General features: G+C 38.6%; 2 protein-coding genes across 2 annotated transcripts in view; one reads left to right on the top strand and one right to left on the bottom strand.

Annotated features, from left to right (window-relative positions):
- The window catches only part of LOC124155653 (conserved oligomeric Golgi complex subunit 7), a 23789-nt gene extending 17115 nt beyond the window's left edge, over positions 1–6674 (top strand). The window contains exons 11-14 of the mRNA XM_046529659.1: positions 922–1104; positions 1250–1455; positions 4540–4798; positions 5704–6674. Coding sequence (XP_046385615.1) covers positions 922–1104; positions 1250–1455; positions 4540–4798; positions 5704–5876 — 821 coding nt within the window. The 3' untranslated portion in view covers positions 5877–6674. The remainder of the gene's footprint in view (positions 1–921; positions 1105–1249; positions 1456–4539; positions 4799–5703) is intronic.
- On the bottom strand, positions 6062–24164 carry LOC124155654 (U4/U6 small nuclear ribonucleoprotein Prp4). The gene is made up of 8 exons (XM_046529660.1): positions 23856–24164; positions 23397–23601; positions 23135–23265; positions 19863–20067; positions 16386–16571; positions 11806–12021; positions 8891–9167; positions 6062–6836 (listed from the first exon to the last, which is right to left on the bottom strand). The coding sequence occupies exons 1-8, from the start codon at positions 24040–24042 to the stop codon at positions 6693–6695; spliced, it is 1551 nt and encodes a 516-aa protein (XP_046385616.1). The 5' UTR covers positions 24043–24164; the 3' UTR covers positions 6062–6692.

The raw sequence follows: 24164 nt of genomic DNA, 5'->3' as shown, positions 1-24164 counted from the left end.
CATTCAAGAAATCCCTCCTGCTGGGCAGAGGTGTCTTTGAATGACCCAGGAAAGTTCTCTAAGGAGGGAGTTTGTCCGTTACATTTCCCACAAAGTGTCAAATCCTCCAAGTCAGTGCTATGCACCGTACTTGATGTAAGGGGAGATTACCCCAGGTGAGTGTCTGGATTTCAGCTCTGAGTGGTATGGGGCAGAAGGAAGTTTTCCCCATCCCTTGGTCAATGTGTATGTATGACGCTGGTGGGTTGCAAAATTTCTGTGCATGGTGAGGGGCAGGGAAGGATGTTCTCATCCGTAGGCCCACACACTAATGTTCACTCAACAAGAACACGGAAATGGAGGGTAGGGTGGGTCAGAGGTGTGTTACATAGGCTCAATGAGGGAAACAGTCAGGGAGAGGGAAGGTCAATGAGAGAAATTGGAGGTCATTTACATAAGCTTATGTTTAAACTTCTTATTTTTGTTTCTTCTCTGAATAATTTCTATTTATCCCATGGCATCTAATTTTTTGCTTTTACCTTCTGAATACCATCTGTTATAAATTTGCATTTCTTGATTTCCACCATCTCGGTCTTTTTAGACACCTCTACCTGTGCCATTTCCCCATTCTTATAGATGATTATATGGCCTTGTGGATAATTTTTGATTCCTCACATCTATAGTAAATCTATTTGGCCCTAGATGTCACAAGTGTATGCTATTTTGGCTGGGCAAAGAAAGTGAGTACGTATATAGATAAGTATGTACTGGCATTCTCATGATTGAAATCCATGTACAGCATACATCCATTTTACACAGATTTAAAAAAATTAGTCAGAGGGCTAACAAAGCATCAGTGTTTGTACAACACAAAGAAATGATGGTGAACAAGTAGAATTTTAGAATTATGTAGTATAAAAATTGTTTTCGCTTTCCTTTCAGGTGATCTTTTGAGTCATTTGAAAGATCTTGATGCAGAGCTGACACAGAGCTTGTTGAATTCATCCAAGGAGCTAATGCAAGCATCAGAGGAGAGAAAAGACCCCTTTTTATGTTATGATGTTCTCTTACTGACTACTAGCGGTCAGAAAGAGTTAAATGACATCATTGAATCTGCTCAGCAAGGTAAGTACGATGCTGTGCTCTATTCGGATTAAAAACACTTTTTCTGACAACACCTTCATATAACCTAAAATCATTCACTGATGTTGTTTTTGCTGGTTTTGCATGTGTGCATATTATTTTATGTGATTTCAACGAACATTCATAGGTAGTCCATTGCTGGTGCAGCCTATGACCACAGCTCAAAACCTGTGGGGTGAGGTTTACAGTACCACTCTTGGAGCAATTTACACCCCAATCGAAGCTCACCTGAAGCAAGTTTCTAAATTTGCACCATCAGAGGAAATCGTGCGTCGACAAGCAGGACCAGATGTGCCAGATTTTGGATATGCTCCCCAGGAGTACATCACCCAAGTATGTTTTATTATAATAATGGTTTCTTCTTTAACCTTTTCGCGCCGAGCTTCTTCGCGGGAAGTTGCTTTTGGTTCTACGAAGGGTTTGAGATTTTCTTTTTCGCCCCGTACGGAGTTTTTTTTCGGCTCGGGACTGACCAGGTAGTCGCTTCCTCCCCTTAATGACCTTTCCTATTGGGGATAATCCTCGACCCTTTTCCCCGAGATCAGCCCATCCCGGCGTACTTTTGGGGTCAGTTAATTGTTACCAGTGCAATTTTAATTTTTTTAAATTGTTACTGTTGCATTAAATGTCAGTTCATCAATGTATTCCTTTCATTTTGCAATGCCTGTAGAACTTTTAAACGACGTTCTACGGTTATTTTTGGGGTTTTCAGCAAAACGGCATTATATCATAGACCAACAAATACTTTAAAGGGAATGAAATCTTTCAATGTACCTAGCCTACTTCTAGGTATTTACGATTTATGATATTAACATAATTTAGATCTATGATGCCAAAATCCACACTCCTCATTTGCGTCTGCTCTACAGTTCCCTGAAAACATGAGAATTATACATTTAGAATTTTTTTAGAAGAATATTTTCCCGAAAAATTCTCATAAAACTACTTGAATCATACAAATTTGTTGTTTGAAATGGCTAAATATTATTTTAAAGCAAATTTGCTTGCATAAATATATGAAAAAAATGAAAAAAAAATCCTTGCAGGAGGAGGAAGGGGAATGCATACAGAACATTTACGGTTAAATTTGAATACACGCCCAGAAAGTTTTGAAAAGAAAATGAGCTATTCCGAGAAGAGTGAGGTTATCACCTTCCACGTACATACTTCAGTAGGAGAATACTTACACCAATATACTCTTGGGTCTTCCAGTTGGAGGATAATAAGTTTTTCCAAGAAAACATTAATGCGCTAATGTGTCCCGAACTAACTCTGTGAGGTGCAACCTGACCAGAGATCCAAGATATGAGAGTAACTACCTGGGTAGAGCAGTTGTCTTTCTTGCAATGGTATGGAATGCTTCTCACAACATGTGTCTACGTAAAACATTCCTTATCATACATTATCGTACATTAAATTTACGAATTTTTAGGATATGCATTAATCAGTATTTATAGCGAAATTCGTTTATAATACCTTTGTATTCAAAGGTTGGTAAGAGGTTATTAAAAATAGTCGCTGTAATTTTGGCTCACGACAAAGAACTGAGAGAATCATATTTTATTACATTACGAGGGCTTTTTTTTTCATAGAAGTTAAATTGAATATTCTATCGAATTTCACCGCAAATGTACATCTAGAATGTAGCTAACAAAATAACGTATATTTTTAGATGTAAATCATTACAATATCGCTCCTACAAACTTGCTAGTGAGTTATAAAAATAACAATTAAACATCTAACCGTAGTGTCTCCAAAAATTGTTCTAGGTGATGATCAACTCCGTTAATATGAACGCTAGAATTCCGTTTAAAATTTGGAACCAATCAGCAGAACATACAGAATGTAATTCCTCGCATTGATTTTCAATAAATGCAACATGAACGTTTTTAGTTATTTTAACTTATAAACAAATAAGTGACCATGAGCACCTTCCTCGAGTGGGTCACTAAGTGCCGGGATGGGCCGAGATAATCCCCACGCGGACAATAGGAAAGGGTCGGACCTCTCACGCCGAGAGACCCTAATGGCGGTTGGGACCCACTTGGCATGCTTGACCGCGAAATCGTGAAAACACGGCCTTTGGCCTTTTGCTTCGAAAACGTCAAGCCGTGATAATCCGGCCTTCCTTCTTTAGCATCAGAAAATTCAGGCCGTGAAATCACGCCCTGCGTAGGGAAGAGGTTAAGCTGAAATTATGTAGTTGTTTGTGTGTCCCTAGTATGAATGAGATGGAGTTGTCCTCAACATTTCACGTACATTAAACTAGGGATTATTTGTGTTGATGATTATCTGTGTATTTCCCCCTCCTTTGATGTTTTCTGTAATCTTTATTGAAAAAATGAAATTGGACTCAAAAATGCCAGGAATATTGCAATTCAGTGCAAGGTTACACGTGGCTTGTTATTTCCATCAGAATTCCTTTTGTAAAATGTAACTATTTGCTTTACTTACTGACAAGGATGTTTCAAGTTTACTTGAATCTGCTCTAGTATTGCAGAAGACGATGAGAGCGGCAGACAAAAGAACTTGATTCATTTTAGAGGATTTCTTCAGAGGATAACCAATCGTGGATTAAGAAAATGTTATCTATGATCTTAAAATGTACTTCTCATGTTGCAAATGTGTTATATTCCCGTGGCCTTGCATGCAGTTTAAATGCAGCCCATGGGACAGTGGCGGATACAGATGGGGGGCGCAGGGGGCGCGCGCCCCCCCCTTGCGGGTCCGCCTGTATTGCCGAACATTGCAAAACCACTATTGTAACTTTTTATATCATAAGATGGCATTGTGTTTTACATGTTTATAATCACTTTAAATAAAATTTTCATATACTTTGCCTGTGACTTGATTATCTTTTATTACGATAAAAGTAAAGACAACTCAAGATATGTTGCGCCCCCCCCTTGAGTTTTTTCTGTATCCGCCCCTGCCATGGGAACCACAGATTTCTTTGTACTCAGGCATGTTTATGCCGCCACCTGTCCAGGTCAAATGGGAGAGGAAGGGAGTAGTAGATGAGGACACAGAAATGAAGGGAGAAGAAATTACTTGAGTCATAGCCGGCTGCTTGTCCCATAGACGGTTTGCTGGAGTAAAAGGAGCAGAGGGAAAATTAGTAAAATGACATTATCTGCACTAAAATTATTAGCGATTGTGCGAAGGAAGCTCTCAATGAGTCCTTGAAGCTGTCTAAAATGACAGAATATTTGTATAAATAATTATAAGTATGTAGTTTGATTAACGTAAATTATGAGCAGCATAAGAAATAGTAAAAGTGAATCTGTGTTTGCCAATTATTCATGCCGCCTCCCCCAGTCATTAGTGTTCATACATGATCGGGGATTTACTGTATGTAGCACACTAATTTTGCTTCAAGAAGAATGTACGTATTACGTATATTTCTTTATCTTCCAGATAGGGCAATACTTGATGACCTTGCCTCAGCACTTGGAGCCCTTTCTCTCAAGAGACCATGCAACTGCTGGGACCCCACCATGGAGTGGATGCTCTGAGTTGCTCTCCGCCATAGATGGTAGCGATGGCGTGGTTGGAGGATTGGCGGAGGCCCTGCTCAGTGGAGTAGCCCGTGCCACTTGCAAGCAATTCTCTGATCTCATCTTAGGACTGCACAGCCTTGGACCTGATGCAGCCAGGCAGTTAGCCACTGACATAGGTACCTACAATTTTTACCTTAATATTGGAATTGAAACACACGTAATATAATAATAAGTTGGCCCCATTGACTAATAACTAAGGCTCTTGCAAACAGTCAAGATACTAGAGTTTAAAGTGTTGTATCTCACTAACTACTTGATCAGTTGTGAATGAAATGAACTGGTAATGAAAGAAAATTCACAACTTAATTAGAAACTCACCATAGTATTAGATATACATTAATTTTTCTTGGCTTTTCATTCAGGACTAAAAATGCTGTACCTTTAGTAGTAGTAGTTTAGTTACCAAAAACTTTTTGTCTAATAAAACTACACTATTTTTATTTTGAAGATTTATAAAAAAATTATAGGCAGTCTATACTGTATACATTAGTTACTGTATATATCATTCTCCACTATTGATGAGTAGGTATTGGATTTAAATTAGTGTATTATTATGATTTTTTTCTTTTTTCACGTTTTTTAATCCTTCATTAGAAGTTCTATTTAGTATTAAAGAATTATTTTTTAAATATCATTTAAGTAATGAATAATTTGTTGTCCTTAATAATTTGAGGGTGACCTCTTTCAAAGGGATGCCTTTGCTGATGATGAGGTATACTATTTCAATAATTCATTTGGTTACAGTTCAATGTTAGTTACATTCTCCTTATAATATTGGACTGATTTTGATTTTATCTTAATTTGTTGTATTCTTCTTTTAGGATAGGTGGGGTGACATAAAATCAATATTACCTCTTATACCTAGCCAGAGAAAAAACTTTAATTTTCAACTATGGAGAGACAATTTAAATACTTCCCTATATTGCCATGCATAATTATGCTAATGCCTTTCAGAGAAAGAGGCTCGCATCTTTATATTAATATAAAATTTTGCATCACGCTGCATATTATCATTTCACAGATTACCTTGGAAATGTGCTCGAGGAGCTTGGACTGGTGCTTTCAGAGCCTTTGAGGCAAGTGGCATCACTGCTACGCTTACCTGCTGAGGATTACCTCACTGGCAGTACTGGGTGTGCACCAAGGATAGTTGCAGCTGTGCGCCAACTGAGAAATTTGCCCTCCACATCTTAAATTCCCTCCCATTAAATGTATTGAAAAGGGAAGAAACTGTTCATTCCATGTTTGCAACTTCTTTGAACTCAAAGTTTACCATATTTTAATGGAATAGAAAGTTGTGTGCAAGTCTTTTTTGTCTGATGTACATGCATGATATTGGATGTCCTTGTAATATCACCAAAGAAACGAAAAATCATTACTAAAATTTTCACACAAACCCCAAAGTGTGTGTCTTTAATTGATTTTTGCTATTTTACCAGATGGTTTACATAGTAACAAATTCCGGCTCACATAGAACTGAAGCCATTGTACTCATCTCAATTAGAGACAACTTGTATGAGCAAACATCTTCCTAGGAATGAAATGGGCCAAAATCACATCTCAATTCTTTAGAAAGGTTAAACTAAACTTGACAGCAGAACGTAAAATGGAATCTTGACTTAAAGCAGCTGCAGCGTCAGTTTTCATGAGGTCAAAATAATTAAGATGAAGCACATTCATCGCCAAGCGTCAACTCAATTCCATGTTGAACATATGAAACTGAAATGACTGATCAAATTACAAGAAAAACACTGACTGGAGGTACTAACACAGAATCAAAAGAAGACATACGAGGAATAACTAAAAGAAAAGGGTTTGACAGTTGACTTTTTGAAATGAATGAGTATAATCTTTGAAAACAAAAATGGATATGATGCAGCTTCCCTTTCATGTAAAGATAAACTCTCTCAGGTTCATTAAAACACACACGAGATTTGATGACAACAATTTCACCAATGTTAATGTTTGCTCCAAGGTATTCACAAGCACCCACAAAAATTCACATAAAACTCACTCTGGAGCCCAGAGTTTAAAAGTTCGGTCATAGGAACAGGTGGCAATATACTGAGAGTCAGGACTAACATCAACAGCCATAACTTTGCCATCGTGGCCAGGCAACGTCCTGAGTGGCTGCCAAGTCTTGTGAGACCATACCTGTAAATATAACCAAGACATTTTACGGTGATTAGGCATCAGTCATGACGACTTTGGTATTAAAACCACAATGCTCACTTTTAGGTAATCATTTCACTTAGTAATGTTTCATCATTATTCCTAATACAGTAGACTCACGTTATTACAAATTTCAAGGGACCGATAAACCAGAGCTTCGTAATAACGAAGTTCGTATGAATGTTTCTCTTAGGAATCGTCGAAAAAAAAGTATATAATAAACACGATTAAATTATGCGGAAATATAAAACAGGAAAATTCGTTACAGTTCCTCAACAGAAGAATGCAGCATGACGCAATCGAGGGTTGCCAACTTCCCGAGTACAGTAAGTCCTCGATATACAAACTAGATACATTCCAAAACCTTGTTCCTTAGTTGATAAACCTACACTTCGGCCGCCGAGAGTTGTCCGATGACAGGCAGAATGGTCTAGGTCGGATTAGGGGGCAAGGCTGCCAGGTAAGAAATAGAAAGGCTTACTAAGGGTTCCATGAAGAAAGGAGCCAGAAGGGACGACAAGCGTGAAGGACCAAGAGGAAGAATTACTTGTTTTCGTTGAATCAGGCTCATTTTGGTACTCCTTATGCATTTGACAACGTTGCATGACTAGGCGAGGGTGTGAGGTGTGTTTGGGGGACAGCGATTGGCTGTAATCCGTGCTGGTGCAGGGTTATCCACCTCTCCTATTGTGCCGTCATCGGACAACTCTCGCCGGCCAGACTGTATGCAAGGAATCCAGGATTATGGTAATCTCGCAGAATGCAACACTGCGTTACACCTATGTGCTAACTAAAAATTGTGACGAACTGATCTAGCTTGGCGTGCGACGCATCCGGAGCCGAAAAAATAGCTCCCCACTGTGACGAAGAACAGGCGAAATGCTGAAAAGTTCCTAAATTCACACCGGATTCAATGATACTTTGTTCAGATTGTGCCCACAGTGAGTTTCCCAACACCACACCACGTAGCATCGGCCAAATCGAGAGGCGCCAAATTCGAAATTTGAAAATTTTGAATGCTTGTATCTCGGAAAATTCGTAAATTGACTGGGCGTAGGAAGAGGACAAACAGTGTGTTCAATTTAAGAGCGGTTATGAGTGGGTCACCATGACTCCACAGGAATGAAGCTAATTATATGGTGATGAGTGTAAACTGAATAAAGAACCATAATTGACGCTCTTGGGCACAGTACACGAGAAGAACTTAAACGTGGCACAATTATTAACACTTAAGTGTAGTGAATATCCACCTATATTCCATTGCTTATGTGTGGAACTTCGTAATAAAGTTCATTTTGTAACCGCCGGGACTGAGGTTCGTAATTTCGTAATACCGTTTCTTTTACTTCAGCTTGGATAGGCCTTTCCGTCGGGACAAACTATTTGCTTAGTAATAACGAGAACTTTGTAATAAAATTGTTCCTATTAACGAGAGTCTACTGTAATTGTATAATAATTCCTAGTAATACATACCGTATATGTCTGAATAGAGTCCCCCCTTTTTTTCCAAAAATGCCCGTGGTAAAAGTAAAGGGGGGGACTATATTCAAATGCATTTTTTTAATTTTTCCCGAAACTGAAGCCTCAAAATTAGGGGGGGGGACTATATTCAGAGGGGGATTATATTCGGAGAAATACGGTAATTCCGGATAATTTCACCATAGAACTTAGTAAGATAAAACTTAGCACAATTTTTATGCCAATTTCTATTTGGCTTAAGACAACACCTCCAAGCATGTAATAATTTTGCAGCCATTTCTGGAGGGGAGAGAGTTGAATCTCACATGGAGAAGAGGAGGTAAATATAATATTTTTCCCATAAGAAACAGTGAAAAATGCGAGAAAATGTGTTAGATTAAAAGTAAAACATTTTTCTGCATTAAAATATGACTACATACTAAAAAGGACTTGTCTATCGTAGTTATGCAAATGACACTAAGTAGCACAGCGGCCCCTAAAATAATATGACCATTTATTACGTTTAATGTTGAATCAAAGTACTACATATCATAAAAATTAAGAAAAAATATGCATACCTTAGCTGTGCAATCGTATGATGCAGTGACAAGGAAATGACCTCCGGTGCGTTGAAATTTGACATCCGAGAGTAAGTTCTGATGGGCTGGAATGGTATAGAGGCATGTCCTTCGGCGAAGATCCCATATTTTACACGTATTATCTTCACTTGCAGTTGCAATGTGATACCCATCTGGTGAGAAATCAATGCCAAAGATAGCCTTAATGTGCCCCTCCATAAACATAATGCAGCGTCCTGTCCTCAGATCCCAAACACGTCCAAAGGCATCGGTACCACTGAAATGTCCAAAAAACCAATGATTACAGGGGAAGAGGTGACTTCAAACCAAGACAAGATTATCAGGGGTAACCCTTTTAGTGCCAGCCGGCCGATCTATCGGCCCGAAGGGTATGTGCAAAGAATGCCACGGGCCGATATATCAGCCCGGTGTATTTAAATTAATTTAAAAATTAAATATTTTTCCCAAATTGTACAGAAGAGATAACGACATAGGTGAACTTATTAATCAATGACGTAAGTATTAGAAGTTTAAATAAAAAAATTAGCTTCAACACATTCAAATTAGAATTTTTATAAGATTTTAAGTAAAATCGTGCAAATTCATCAAAAAAGCCCTGGCATTCTTTGCGTATGTATACCAGGTAAAAAAGGCTGGCACCAAAAGGGTTAATCACAACTTTACATTTTGAATTTCCCTGACGTTATATCAATGGCAAAGCAGTAGTATATGTATCAGTGGCGGCGCGTGCATATACGCATGTTAGCAAGTGCACACCCAAAGATGAATGAATTATAAAATAAAACTATTCCTTTGCAATGAGAAAGATAAAAATCTTGTCTGCATATGCAAGAAACATGAATATCCGAATGCTACAGCTACCTCCTTTTCAAATTCACCGCTCTACAAGTGTGCGATCCCGTGGTATCGCTCCGGGCGCATTTTCGGTCTATGCGATTGCTTGAGGGTGCTCTGGCGGGACGAAGTAAGCGGGGGGGTATGTGCTGTTCAAATGGGTGATGGGAGCAGACTCAAAACCATGCGAGTGCGCACGCGCATATTTTTGTTGAGTGACTCGCAGGTAGTTTAGTGGCGTAGCTGCCTCCTACACTACCTGCGCCCAGGATCTTATAGTCCGTCTACAGAGTCATCTGTATGGCCGTTTTCTACACTACTTCCTCATAGGGTGTAAGGAAAGGAGAATGAACCATGAGAATGAATTTCACCTACCGTCACTTGTTAAGGTGTGCTTAGAATAATTATTTTCATGCATGCTAATATTATTTCTGTTCATGCAATTTAAAGGGTAGAGTGTACCAGTGATATGTTTTGCTTGCTATGTATTCTATTACGACGAAATATGATGCTCATGGATTAGTATTAACATAATATAATTAAATCATCCTATATCTGCTGTAATGCACACCCTAGATAAATTACCACCAGCCGCCACTGATATGTATACATAAACAGGAATTTTATGGGAAAACACAGCATGGTATGTTTAGTGAAATAAAGTCAAGTGGTAGCAGTCAAAGTAATGATAATTAAGTCAAGGAGCAGCTGACTCTGATTGAAAAGATCATGACAGATGATGACTTTCAGACACCAATATGAAACCGATCAAAATTAATACCTTAACACTTTTATAGCAGCTTTTTACATTATGTAAAACCTATAAATGTGGAATTTTTTTGTCAACAATTTCTTTAAATGGCATGATGTGGCTTAAGTATCACATGGCTTAGATAGTCTATCAAATTTGCCAGTTTAAAACCCGCATTACACCAGTTTGAATGAAGGGAACAGCACAGAGCTGTTAATAACTTTCACTACAGACCGAAGGAAAGGACAAAAGCCAGAAGAAGCTAAATAATTTTGATAAGTAAGGAACATTTCTCCTAATCATTATATTATAATAATTAACAGGCTAATATCAAGCATTAATCTTCATTTGGAAGCACACTTTTTTCCATTCACCACAACAGATGCTTGGGGATATTCATAATTGCTATAATTTTGAGCCTTAAGACTTAAACAAAACGAAAATTTGAATTCAATGATGTACATTTAAAGAAAATTCACTACCAAGAAAATTGTAAGAAATATAAATAAAAACAGATAAAAATTTGGGAATGAAATGCTTTTCAATTGAAGTTGAGTTAGCCATCTTTGCTCTGCATTACTGCAAAGCAGATCAGTTGGTCTTATTTGAAATGTTCACACACAAAACCATATGCCATTGGAGAAACGCTGGAAAATATGATGAAAAAATTAGCACTTAATGAAGTTCATAGCAAAATGAACATTTTATCACATTTATTGGCATAATACTGCAATGGGTATGATCACCAAATTTCTTTCATTGTCAATTCTGATTCTGATTTCCAATATTAATTTCTGATAGAGATATAAAAATAGAAAGACATTCTTCCATTTTTTGATCTGTCACCTACTTCTTGAGTTGTTCAAAGTGAAACATTGACGCTTTTCACAGATTAAGTTGATGACATGCCAAGCAGTTCAACGCTTCTCAGGGTCGACTCCACCTCTTGCATGGGCTTTGTGTAATTTAAGTATTGTGAGAAATTCCTTCCCTTCAAAGCGAAAAGTTTATCAGAGCAAATGAAATAAAAAAACTGAAATAATGTCACCACCTTATATCACCAAAAGTGGACAGTAAAACTTTCATCTTTATTAATGCATATTTTAAAGTTACGAAAGAACAGCCATAAAAGGAAGATTTTTTTGTTGTTACTTAGCTTTCCCTTTTATCTACCCGTTTCTTCAAATTTCATATTAAATGTGATTTTGGATCCGAGCGTAGGACTCCTTTGAAATTTCTCTGAATCTCTTCAGTTCCAACGACCTCAACTCACTAAATGGGCAAGGAGGTTATTACTGAATTAACTCACCCTGTGGCACAAACAGAGCCATCAATTTGGAATGATAAGCAATGGACTGCTTTGGCGTGGCCTTCTTGATGTAGCACTTCCATCTTCTGCTCGAGATCCCACAAACGCCAAGATGCATCATGCACACAGGTGGCTAAGAGTCGTCCAGATGGGTGGAATGCGAGCCTTGATACACGATGAGGTGCATGACCTTCAATGTCTGCCAATGAATCCTCACTTGGAAAAGATAATGAACAAATATTAGTCATTAAAGACATAAGCAGTATTACATACATCTTAACATATCTCTATTTGCTGTCCAATACACAATATGCATTATTATCTTAGGCAGACTTAGGGGGGGGGGCCCTCAGGCCCCCCCAGATGCTTAACCCTCTTAGTGCTATCCTTCTTCCTGGTGTACCTGCGAGACATGCAGAGGGTATTTTCATACTATGTAGCAATTAGGAAAAAAACAATACAAAGCTAATTTATTACATATCCATGAGCATTTTTTTTAATTATTGAGGTTAAACTGGTTAATATTGCCAAATATTTTTACGTTTACTAAAATAAAATGTATCAATGTACTAAGTTATAGCAAATTAAATAACGTATCACGTAAGAGCTGATATATAGGCCCGCCTCACTTTTTGCCCAAGCAGCAAAAGCTGATATATCGGCCTGCCTCACTAAAAGAGATAAAAAATAAACAACATTTTTAATATGTACTGTGACGGTACGCGTTGAGTGCATCTCAGGTGCGCCACCAAACAGAACTTACGGCCGGGATCTAACCCCCCACTTCCCTCCCCGCTCCCTGCGACCACCTTGAAAAAAAGGACGAACAAAGAGAGGCAGGAGAGAAAACTGATGTGCTCCAAACACACAGAGCGACCAAGGGGCGCCACACAAAACCATGACTGAGCTACCAGTGAGTAGACTAATGAGAAGAATGATCAGATATCTTCGAAGGGAGGGATATTTACGAACTTTTGCATTCACGGTTTTTTAAAAGAGAACTAAATTTATAAGTTTTGGGATAACGTGTTGAGAGATGACTCGAAATTCTTTTAAGTAACATGAAAAATTTACTCATTTTATTTGAAAATTTTTTTAAAAAATCTGCCGACCCCCATACAAAATTCCAAATAAAAATTACCCTCTTAATACCGTATTCCTCCGGATATAGTCCCCCTCTGAATATACCCCCCCCCTAATTTTGAGGCTTGAGCTTCGCGAAAAAATTAAAAAGATGGGTTTGAATATAGTCCCCCCCTTAACTTTTATCACGGGCATTTTTGGAAAAAAAGGGGGGACCATATTCAGACATATACAGTAACTAATGATGTATGAAATGACTGATGAATTATGAAACATAAATGAGTAATCAAAGAAAGCACTGAATGATAACCTTTCCACAAAACACAGAAATAAATGCTAAATTAGCCCATTAAAACAATATTTACAAGCTCCTCGTCGTTTAAAGTACAGTAAAACCTCTCTTAAACGAAACTCAAGGGACCGAAATTTTGCCGTTTCGTTGATCGGGAGTTCGTTCCCCGGAGGCGATGCGCACGTTGCATCATTCTAGGGGCTCGGAAATTGAAGCAAGTCTGCATGCGTTATCTTCATTCTACCTTCGCATACTTCAAAACAGTGCTTATTTCTTCAGCTGCAATGCAAATCGCGGGCAATAGACCACATTTAAGAAGCCTCAGTTCGTAATATTCAATCACTTCGCGTGCTTTTTCATCGGTTTTCAAAAATGTATGCAACGTAGCGGTGAGTGCGAGGCCATCCCTTTATTCTCAATATTTGAAATAGAGTACATGTATTCGCGAAGTTTACACTGAAAAATTAAGAATTCGATAGATTTGACCATTACTAATATAAAGTTAAAGTAACAGCGCCAATTATAGCTTCATCATGAAATTAAGATCGCTCTACCATAACGGCGCGAGTGCGACTTTCGTCGACCCATTAAAGCTCAGTGGGTGGCAGCATTTCTTTATAGTAGTCGAATCCAGAAAACTCCATAGCAATATTTGCGGTCGCAGGCTTCGTAAATAATTCATTGTACTAGCATCATTTCCATCGCATTCCGGATAGACAACTGCCGATAAGAAAACATCTTGAAAGGCCCTATGCAGGAGTTCTCGAAGTAAAATACGTCACGATTTTGAAAAATGAGTTTTCGAGAAATTATATTCTGCAACCCTCAGTTCGCTGGCTTCGCGGATTACGAAATTTGAGTCTATTCTAGTGAACTCATCAAACGACCCTTCAATATTCATGACTTTTGAGAGACCCTGCCAGGATTCACGGCTTTCGTCATCACTCTCCATCGCGTGGTCGCAGTTGACTGCAAACCGGATTGACAACTCCCGATAAGAAAACAGCTTGGAAGGCCTCATGCAGGAGTTCTTGAAGTAAAATAAGTCACGATAATGATGCTGTTGACTGCAAACCCGGTTTTTGCAAAATAACTAAATATGGTGACAGGTGCGACACGCTTCCAAGCTTTGCAAAGCCCTTGCATTACCTGCAAAATGGTCCTCTTCAATTTCGCCGATCCCTTACATCCATTCGACAAACAAAAAACTCCACTAAAATCCGACGGTAATGCCGCTTTGCCGCAGAAATGACCCCTCGGTCGAGAGGTCGCAACTTAGCTATTGCAGTTGGGGGAAGAAAATAACACGCACATTTTTTATTGTTAGTCCTATGTTTGGGCCCGTGCAGCGATCGAGGAAGAAATCTACTTTCCCCATGAGTGCATCAACTCCCGCCAACCACCGCTGAATTAATCCCGCTGTCATTCATGGATTTTTGCTGCTACCACAGGGGTGAGGCATCACCATTGGCCCAGTCTAAACATGGCATGTTTAGACTGTGTCGTCTTCTTCATGCAACAATTGACGGGCGTCGCAAACCTTTTTCTCAGGAGAAAATCAACACCGCTTCACATCACGTTAGGACATCGCTACAATCGCCGACAGACAGAGACTGACCTTTAGTATAAAGCACTCAATTCAAGTAACGTCTAGATCAATGGGAAATGTTGGCTTTCGTGTCTTAAGTGCGAATATTTTTTATCCAAGATTGCGGCAAATGCAAAAGTTTCTCCTATTTTTTAGATGATGTTGAAATAAACAATGTGAATGAAACAAGAGTAACTACTGAGTCATATATTAAAGATAATTAAGAGATACAAATTTTGGCTTTCATCTTCTAGCGCGCACATTGTATCTTCCGTAATTTAGTTAAATTTTAAAGAAGTTATCCAAGATGGCGGCCAGTGAAAAAAAATGCTTCTCGGAATTGACGCGTTGTAATTCTGTAAAGTATCTTAAACAACCGTCAAAAGAATGCGTTCGAAGTACATAGCTCTAGATATCATATCTTTGAGCATGTAAATATTGGGACATTGAGTTATTTACGAAAGTCAGCATTAACATTTTTCGCAATTCGCCGCGAGCCGCGAGTTGGGGTCGGCGGAAACACACGACGAAAGGCTATGGTTACGGTTAATAATGACGATTCTGATTGGCTTATTCAGTGGAAGTCTCTGATTTGCCCTCCAACGCTACGAATGTTAAATTATTCATATGAAAATAAAAATTTAACCGGAAAAATTGGTTATTGGGAGGTGAATTTCACTCGATCGCGCCGAAATTTCATTTCGTTGATCGGGAGTTTTCGTAAAAGAGGAGTTCGTTCATCGGGGTTTTTCACTAATGTGTTTACATAGGCAATTGGCCGGACCAATAGCATTTGTTCGTTGAACGGAGTTCTTCGTTTAGCGGGAGTTCGTTAAGGTGAGGTTTTACTGTAACTGTCTTTTGTTGGAAAAATGACGGGAGATCATTGACACAATAGGGAGTTTAGACTCAGCACATAAAAATATGGCATAAATGCAAATAAAGTGGCATGTGGTAGAATAAATTTTAAAAATGGACCTACCACCGGTATATCACAATACGGTTATCATTACCTACGTTCATTTTATTTTTTGTATTACGGAGCCTCAATCATTTAATTTAATATTAATAACTAAATATAAAAGTAAAGAGAATTTTTTCTACAGTAATTGATGTATTTTGTTTCTAATCTCAAATAGGAGAAGACCAGTCAGACCCTTGTGCCCCCCCCCCCCAGAAAAAAATCCTGGATTTGCCCCTGATTATTAATATATGAATACACAGTCATACATATTAGAACCTTAGAATGAAGTGGACAGCCTCTATATTTGAGACATTTCCAAAGAACATTATCGAAGTGTAGATTCCCACTGTATCTTGTCCAGTGAATTGGGACATGGACCACAAAAAGGAAGGTGGTTTTAGCCTAACACACACATGAATACATGCAATTTATTTGACACTTGTGTACTGTACACAAGGGATACTGTAAAAAAAACCAGTTGTCTTGTAAGACAACTGGTTTTTTTTAAGGTATCCCTTAGCATTTAATGCTTTAACTAACTAAACTTCGGTTATATTAAAGTCTTTTTAATTTTTAAGCGGAATTGGCAACATTTTTCATTTATTACTGATGGAAAATGAATGAAATAGATTACAGACATTCACATTACATACCTGTCAAGACTCCATAACTTCACTGAGCCATCAGCAGCACAGGAGGCAAGCGAACAAATGTTTTTCCTCCCACTGTCCAAATTGGCTTCAGGATGGAAAACAACAGCACCAACATTGCAACGATGGCCTCGGAATACTTTTAGGGATGTGCAACTGGGAACTTCCCAAAGACGGCATAAACCACTCCTGGGGAAGAAGAATAAAATTGGCAATAAGATTCGTAACATCCATAAACCGAGATATGGGAAAGTTGAGAGCCATTTTATAGGAAAAGCCCACCATCCAAAATAAAAATCCATAAAAACATAAGTATTGAATGAATCAAATCAAGGAAAACTTTCTGTAGGCTTCTTTCAGATACAAATTGGGTAGTTTCCAACTACTTTTTGACTAGGTATGTATCTCCATTGAAATTTTATAAAAGCGTGCATAAGCACTCAATGCCATTTAAATACAAATTGACATTTATGACTTTTCCTAGTTGAAAAAATGAAAATTTCAACATCCAAAAATCAACGCACTATTCTATAACATACAAGTTGATCTGATATGATAAAGGCTCACCCCCACCCTGGCCAAAAGATGGCTCAGCCACAAGGTCACAGTTAGTCATCTGGGGCTAGAGGCTGCAGATGACAAACTATGGAATCTTGTGTGAGCGGGTATCACAGGGATTATTTTCACCCAATAACTGTCATGATTACTGTTGATGTCATATATTTCTCATTTTTATACGAGGATGCCATTCCACTTCACACAATCTCACTCTTGGTATGATAGTACAACAGTAATAAAAAAAAACAAACCTTGAAGCTTGTATTACCTACACTGATTGCTAGAGGTATGTTATCCTGAAGGATTTCTGAGACCACTAAGTTCACTTCCTTACTTTATTTGAACTTCCTTTCATAACACCAGTATCCATAGCGACTCATCTTATTTCTGAAAACCTTTTCAATTAAAATGGTACATACGTACAAGGTATACTGTCATGATAGCGAAAGGCACTGATAGAATATTCCTATCCAGAATACATAAGATGAAAGATAAAATGAATCATAAATGAAATGAATACAGTAGACTCTCGTTAATACGAACAACCTCATTACAAAGTTTTCGTTATCACGAAGTAAATCAATGGTCCCGACGAAAAGATTCATCTAATCTATAATAAAATAAACCTTATTTCAAATTTTTTTTATTATGAAACTACAAACCTCAGTCCTGGTTCCAGCGGTAATAAAATGAACTTTATTACGAAATTCCATGAATGAGCAACGGCATTTAGGTGGATGTACACTCCGCTACGTTATAATAATTGTGCTGCATTTAAGTTCTGCTCATGTCCTGTTCCCAAGAATGTCAATTATGGTTCTTTCTTCAATAGGAGATACTTCAGTATTCACACAACATCATATAATAAGCTTCCTTCATGTGGAATCATGGCGACCCACTAATTACCGCTCGTAAATTGGACAAACAGTTTGTCCTCTTACTATGCACATTCAATTTACCAACTTTCAGAGATATTAGCATTCGAAAAATTCAAGCGTGCCCGAAATTTCAAATTTGGTGCCTTCCGAGTTGGCCGATACGACGCAGTATGGCGTAGAGGAACTCACACTATAGGATTAATCTGAACAAAGTAAAATTTAATACGTAATAACATGAAGTCAGGAGCTATACAGCGTTTTGCCTGTCCTTCCTTCCTGCAGGCAGCAATTTTTTTTGCTTCGGCAGCGTCGCACGCCCAGCTAGATCAGTTTGTCACAATCGTGAGTTTATGCACAATTGTAACGCAGTGTTGCATTCTGTAGGATAACCGCACTCCTTGGTGACTTGCATAGGTTTATCATCTTACAAGCAAGGTCTCAAGGAACGCATCATGTTCATATACTGAGGGCTTATTGTATTTGGGAGGATATCAAACCTCAAGTGCACCATGCCGCATTCTTATTTTGAGAAAATGAAACAGATGAGCTTGTTTGTATATATTGTCGCGTACTCAGAAGAGAGTCGCGGGAGTTTAGGGACGTAATTGCTCAGGGTTAGGATCGCATGTCAATAGGGATGGTCTTTAGGAAAGAAAACACACATTATCTTAAATAATTCCATTTAATGTCCAATTACTACAAGTACATTTACTCACAAACGGTGTGACATGGCGCCGAAGTCAGGGGCGAGGGCCTCAAGCGGAGAAGTCGAGTGGATGGCACGTAGGCGTCGCGATGGTGATTGGCAGAGGGGTCACGGGCCGTAGCTTCGCCGTCAGAGTTCAGACAGTAAGAGAGCGTCTTCATCAGAAGACAGGGTATTTATAGTCTCGCAGGAAAAGCTTCTAGAAAGTTCTATGCCACGCCCTAGGTGTTACACGTGGGGTGGGAGGTGGCGTCAGAGACGCATCCTCTATACAATGACTTTTTAGGGGGGATGGGGAGATGGAAAAATACCAAGCTTGAGAAAAGAGGCGCATAAGCCCAACTAATGATGCATCGCCTTGGGGACGGAAGAATGCGGTCATCTGAATGCATCACTAAAGAGTCAACAACCACAGTCCAAGAGATAATGGCCTAGCGCTTATGCAGGTCGCTTGCGATACCTTGGGAGCGGCCTGCATCGAGGGAAAGGAATTTAATCTTAAGAAATTAATGGGATAATGGCTGTGGAAAGTTTGGGAAGACGGCCCTGGGCCGGTGCAGCTGGCGATGGTCCCCGCTTGGACGAATAAATTGAGTATTTAACCTTGAGTCTCACCTTCTAGCGTCTCACATCTAGGGAATGGAATTCGGGGGTAGATGGAAAGGGAAATAGAAATCGGGGTGAACGGAAAGGAGTTACGGGCAGGGCCGTAACAATATATTAGCACATAATTTAAACGCGCATATTATACCCTTGATTCTGAAGCAATTTCGCAGAGCGACTATAAGTACAGAAGATTGATGAGAAGAAAATTTTGACAAAATATGTTTTTTCTTCAATGATTCCTTATAGAAACGTTCATAGGAACTTTGTTATTAAGAACCTGCTGTTTTTCAGTCCCGTGGACTTCATAATAACGAGAGTCTACTGTATTAGGCCGATCATACTAAAAATTACAATAATCTCTATCGTAACAGGCTCAACTTTGTGGAGGTTCATTCTAATAAATAAAAGCGAACAAACTATGTATAAATCCACCAATTTATTTTTGTGGTACTACTAGTTTCGACGCAGCGGCGTCATCATCAGGTACAAAGGCTATAAAGAAACAAACATCCTTATATATCATGTGGTATCGGGAGGAAGAAGGTAGCCACCCCTTCCACCTACCTTCTTCCTCCCGATACCACATGATATATAAGGATGTTTGTTTCTTTATAGCCTTTGTACCTGATGATGACGCCGCTGCGTCGAAACTAGTAGTACCACAAAAATAAATTGGTGGATTTATACATAGTTTGTTCGCTTTTATTTATAAAAATTACAATGTATACACACCAGGATGCTGTGGCCAACATGGTTGAATCAGGGCTGAAACTGCAGTGTGATACAGGTCGAGTATCTCCCACTTGACTTGAATGGATGGAGAGGGCTTGGAGACGTTTCTGCAGTTCCTGCCGCCTAGCAGTCCGTGTAGCTTCTCCTACTTCTCGCTCTGCACGTGCTTCAGCCAGCCGTGCCTTGGCCCTGGGCAAGGAGTACTCTGTAAAGAAAGACAGGGAAGAAAAAAATAAAATGGGAAATTACCACTTCAATCGCGCAATTCAACACATTAGACAGTTTCAGCATTTGAACAAGATCATAGTACAGTGAATCCTCGTTTAACGTCACTTACCATTCCTGAAAAATGTGAAGCTAAACGAAATGACGTTAATCGAAGCATAATATCCCATAAGAAACAATGTAAAAAGTGAATATCGGCTCCTAGACCTCACAATTCCTACGCGAAAAAAATGTTAGCTTATCATATTTGGGGCATTTTTTTCGGTGGGAATGCCAAACTATCGCATAAATACGAGTTCCTGTCTTCATCGGCGACAATAGCAGCAGTGACGTAAATCCTTCTCCATTTTTGTATCTCCCAGCATTTGCTTTTCGGCTTCGCTATGGTGGTCACCCGGGCGAGCGTCGCCTGGGCATCATCATCGCTGAAACATCGTCGCAGTTACAGGAACCAAAATTGTTGTGAACTCGGCAAAAAAAGTGATGACAAAATCTCAGAGTTCTACACGGAAAAATGCCTTGAAATCACTTTTTAGGTTCCTGAAAACCATCATGTCAAGTAAAACCTAGGGCACCTACGTAAGAGTTCATTTTTGCCGAAATTTTTGCTAAAACCGTAATCGCAATTAAGAATAAACACACCATTTTACACTTAGCTTAGACTGACTGTATTACCGCCCACAAAACGAACAACCTGCAACGCCCGCAGCTTCGCCTTTTTTTTCGTGCGAAATTAAAAAGACTTGACATTATCGCGAAGCGTAGGTGCGATAAACGAATGACGGTCTCAAAATTTTCGTGACGTTATCGCGAAATGACGTTAAACGGGGTGACGTAGAACGAGGACTCACTGTAGTACATACAGGGCGAAGGATATAATTATTCTGGCACATGGATACTGAGCATGGCACTAAATCATGCATAAAAGTAGCGATAATCTTAAATGATGGATGCTAAAATAAAATAAGGGACTTTGTACTTTCCACGCTTATTTCAATATTCGCTGTTTCGACGCGTTCCACGTCATTTTCAAGCTACACTGCCATCTCCATACAAGCCAGCGTTCATTTTATACCACAAGATGGTTGAGGGGAAGTAGGTAATGTGGATAAGGAGGACGGGTGAAGGTTGGTGGTTTGAGTGGTGAAGTTCATATACTATAGGGATCCGAGTGTGGAATAGGGTAGCAGTGAAGTTTTCTCGGGCTTCGCACCAGGTCAGGTCCACCATTTCTCCTTCCTGGAAACTGGAGAAAACTTCACTGCAATTGTTCGCCAGGGAAAAAACCAAAAATTATATGTGGAATAGGGTAGTTTTCTTCATCAAAGAAAATGAAAGGCATCGATTGTGATTCATTACCCACCATTAGTGTATCCATAATATACAAATAATTTGGTTTTAGAAATCCCAGTTTAGATGTTTAAAGTCAATTTTAAGCTCATTTGAAAAAGGCCAGATTGGCACCCATGCGATGCCACTCCACGTGACATCACAGGGACCTAGATGCTATACGAGTAGTCAGGAGTTTTACATCATCTGTGATGACCAATGCATGTATCAGGCACAGAGCTCAGGGAAACATCTCTTAACAATTATCTATTAAAATTGCCTAAGGTTGGAAAGTTTCCGGGCTCAAAGTGACTTTTGTGTTATGTTTTGACTTGGTTGTCATTTGTTTACTGCTAACTCCAGTAAGTAGACAAGTTTCTTATGTTTTCATGATGCTGTGTTTATGTTAATGGTCCACTGTGCTACATTTTTGGATAAGTCTTTAGGAGAGGAAATGAATTGCCAAATAAAAAATATAGGGTGCCATTTAAAAAAGACATACCGCTGCTCATATCTTGGTACATAGCAAAGCAAGGAAGGCAATACACAAGTACAAGCAACAAGGAAGGCAATCATGCTGATTAATGTCCCCCTGACGGCTAATGAACATTTGCTTGACACATTTTTGAATTTGCATCTGGACAAAAAGTTATTTCGGGTTGTCAAGATAAATAGGACACCCTGTATTCATATAGGGAATTATTACTGACCAGATTATTCGCTAGAAACTATGGCTAGAAACTTATGGCTAGAAACACAGGTTGGGCAGACAAGAGGGACTCACCAAAAAAAATAATGAAATTTATGACCTAAAAAAGTACAAATATGGGGGAAATGGGAAAGAAACTACAATGTGAAAAAAGATTCAGGGAAAATACAATGAGATTCAATGGTACTATAATTGCCAATGATTTTTGTAGTGCTGATCCAATAATATTCTTCATTCGATGAATGCCAGCTTTTGCTTAAGCATTATGGGATCAACACAACAAAAATCATTAGCAATCATAGCACCATCAAATAAAAATATTTTGGAGAAACAGGTACATAGTTTCTTCCAAGGAATCCAATAATTGCAGCTTAGTTACACTTAATGTTAATTATAGAATAATAATAATTTAAATATATATGAGAGATCCATCTCCTATGGTGCTAAAATATATCACCTCATCTAAATGACTGTGCATATGCACAGTTTTCCACACTTAACATTTTATGACAATACATATATGATACCTGATATTCTGCATGGATATTATGTTCAAGTTTTCCTTAGTTATACAGCTACAGCTATTACTTAATACTTCCCACATTCTAGTTATGCATTTTTTTTCACACGCTTTGAAAATGCTTCACCTGGAATCTAAGGAATATTGGGTGACCAAACAGTACGTAAAAACTTCATTATAGGAACATGTGCATGTAAATATTCATAAATGTACATTTAAAACTGATGATGACCAGCAACTGCTAAACTCATGAGGTGATATTGTATGTTAGTAGTTTTTATTTTAATTTCAATTTTCAATGCACAAATTCTACCAAATGAACTACCAGAGTTTACAATTTCTTTGATCCTAACAAATGTAGTTATTTTTCATTGACACACATTTATACAAATAATTCATGTTAATTATATTTCATGAATGAGATGAAATGCGAAAAAAATGCTATAATAAAGGTCATTTGTTACGGATTAAATAAAAAAATGAGGTTACCAGCAATCCACATTCTTGAAATACGAAGAGCTGGTGGTCCTTCGTGATACCAAGTAGTTTCCTGATCTTTCTCCAATTGGATACGTTCCTCTTCTTCTTCTTGCTTCTTTTTAATGGCATCCTCCCCCAACCTGAATTTTATTTAAGAAAATATCGTTCCTGTAACAATCTCTCATCCACTGCAAAACAATGGTCAAAACACAAATAAAATTTGCCCCACGATTTAGCATAAAATGCACCGTTATTTCGTCTGATACTATACCTAGCCAAAAGGTCTCGCAGTCTGCTTCTTCGATCTGCTGGACCCTCTCCGAAGAGGCATATAGGTTCACCTAGTTGTCTTAAATTCCTCTTCACTTCCTCGTCATCCGTTGAAACGTTAATCTGACGCGCTCTTTTCCTACGCTCAAACTCTTCCAGAAGGGCTTGTCTATCTCTAGACATTTCATCTTCCAAGTCCATATATTCTATAAAAATAAAACAAAAATACATAAATAACATTGTTTGAAAAGGTTATTGCAACATGAGTAAAAGAGCAAAAGCTCGCCATAATGAAGGGGGGACGAGGAAAATTAAGTGTACTTAAACTTCAGAAAATAATCTAGCCGGCATTCCCTTAAATACACGATGATAACTTCATGTCGTGCCCCATGATTACAACTGATCGTTAAAGCGTTAAGACAATCAGCCTAGTTAGAATAAAAAGGAAAAATATATGTACCATCGGATATGTTAATATTTCCTGCTTCAACGGGTATGGTAACACCATCGCTGGCCCCGCCATTTCCTTCTGCCTCCGATTTGATCTTGGCGAGGGCTGCAAGCCGGATTTGTTCTTGTTCTTCCAGAGAACCATAATGAATTGTTTTAGCTTTCTTTACGGCAATGAAGTCCTCGTCATCAGACATATCTGGGCACTGGAGTGGTAAGGTAAAAGCACAAGAATATATTTATATTTTTCTCTTGTGGAAAATACAATTCCACTTTGCAACACACAACTCCGCGAAAACAATTGAAGGACTAAAATTTA

Source organism: Ischnura elegans, chromosome 3 (assembly GCF_921293095.1).
Source record: "Ischnura elegans chromosome 3, ioIscEleg1.1, whole genome shotgun sequence".
Taxonomy (NCBI): Eukaryota; Metazoa; Arthropoda; class Insecta; order Odonata; family Coenagrionidae; genus Ischnura; species Ischnura elegans.
This window is presented reverse-complemented; position numbering and strand designations above follow the sequence as displayed.

Excerpts from the sequence above, each read along its gene's own strand:
- LOC124155654 (XM_046529660.1), bottom strand. The coding sequence starts at position 24,042 with ATGTCTGATGACGAGGACTTCATTGCCGTAAAGAAAGCTAAAACAATT. Across the intron at positions 20,068-23,134 it reads TTCAAGAATGTGGATTGCTG|AGTACTCCTTGCCCAGGGCC; the intron begins GTAACCTCATTT and ends CTTTCTTTACAG. Across the intron at positions 6,837-8,890 it reads CATACGATTGCACAGCTAAG|GTATGGTCTCACAAGACTTG; the intron begins GTATGCATATTT and ends TTATATTTACAG.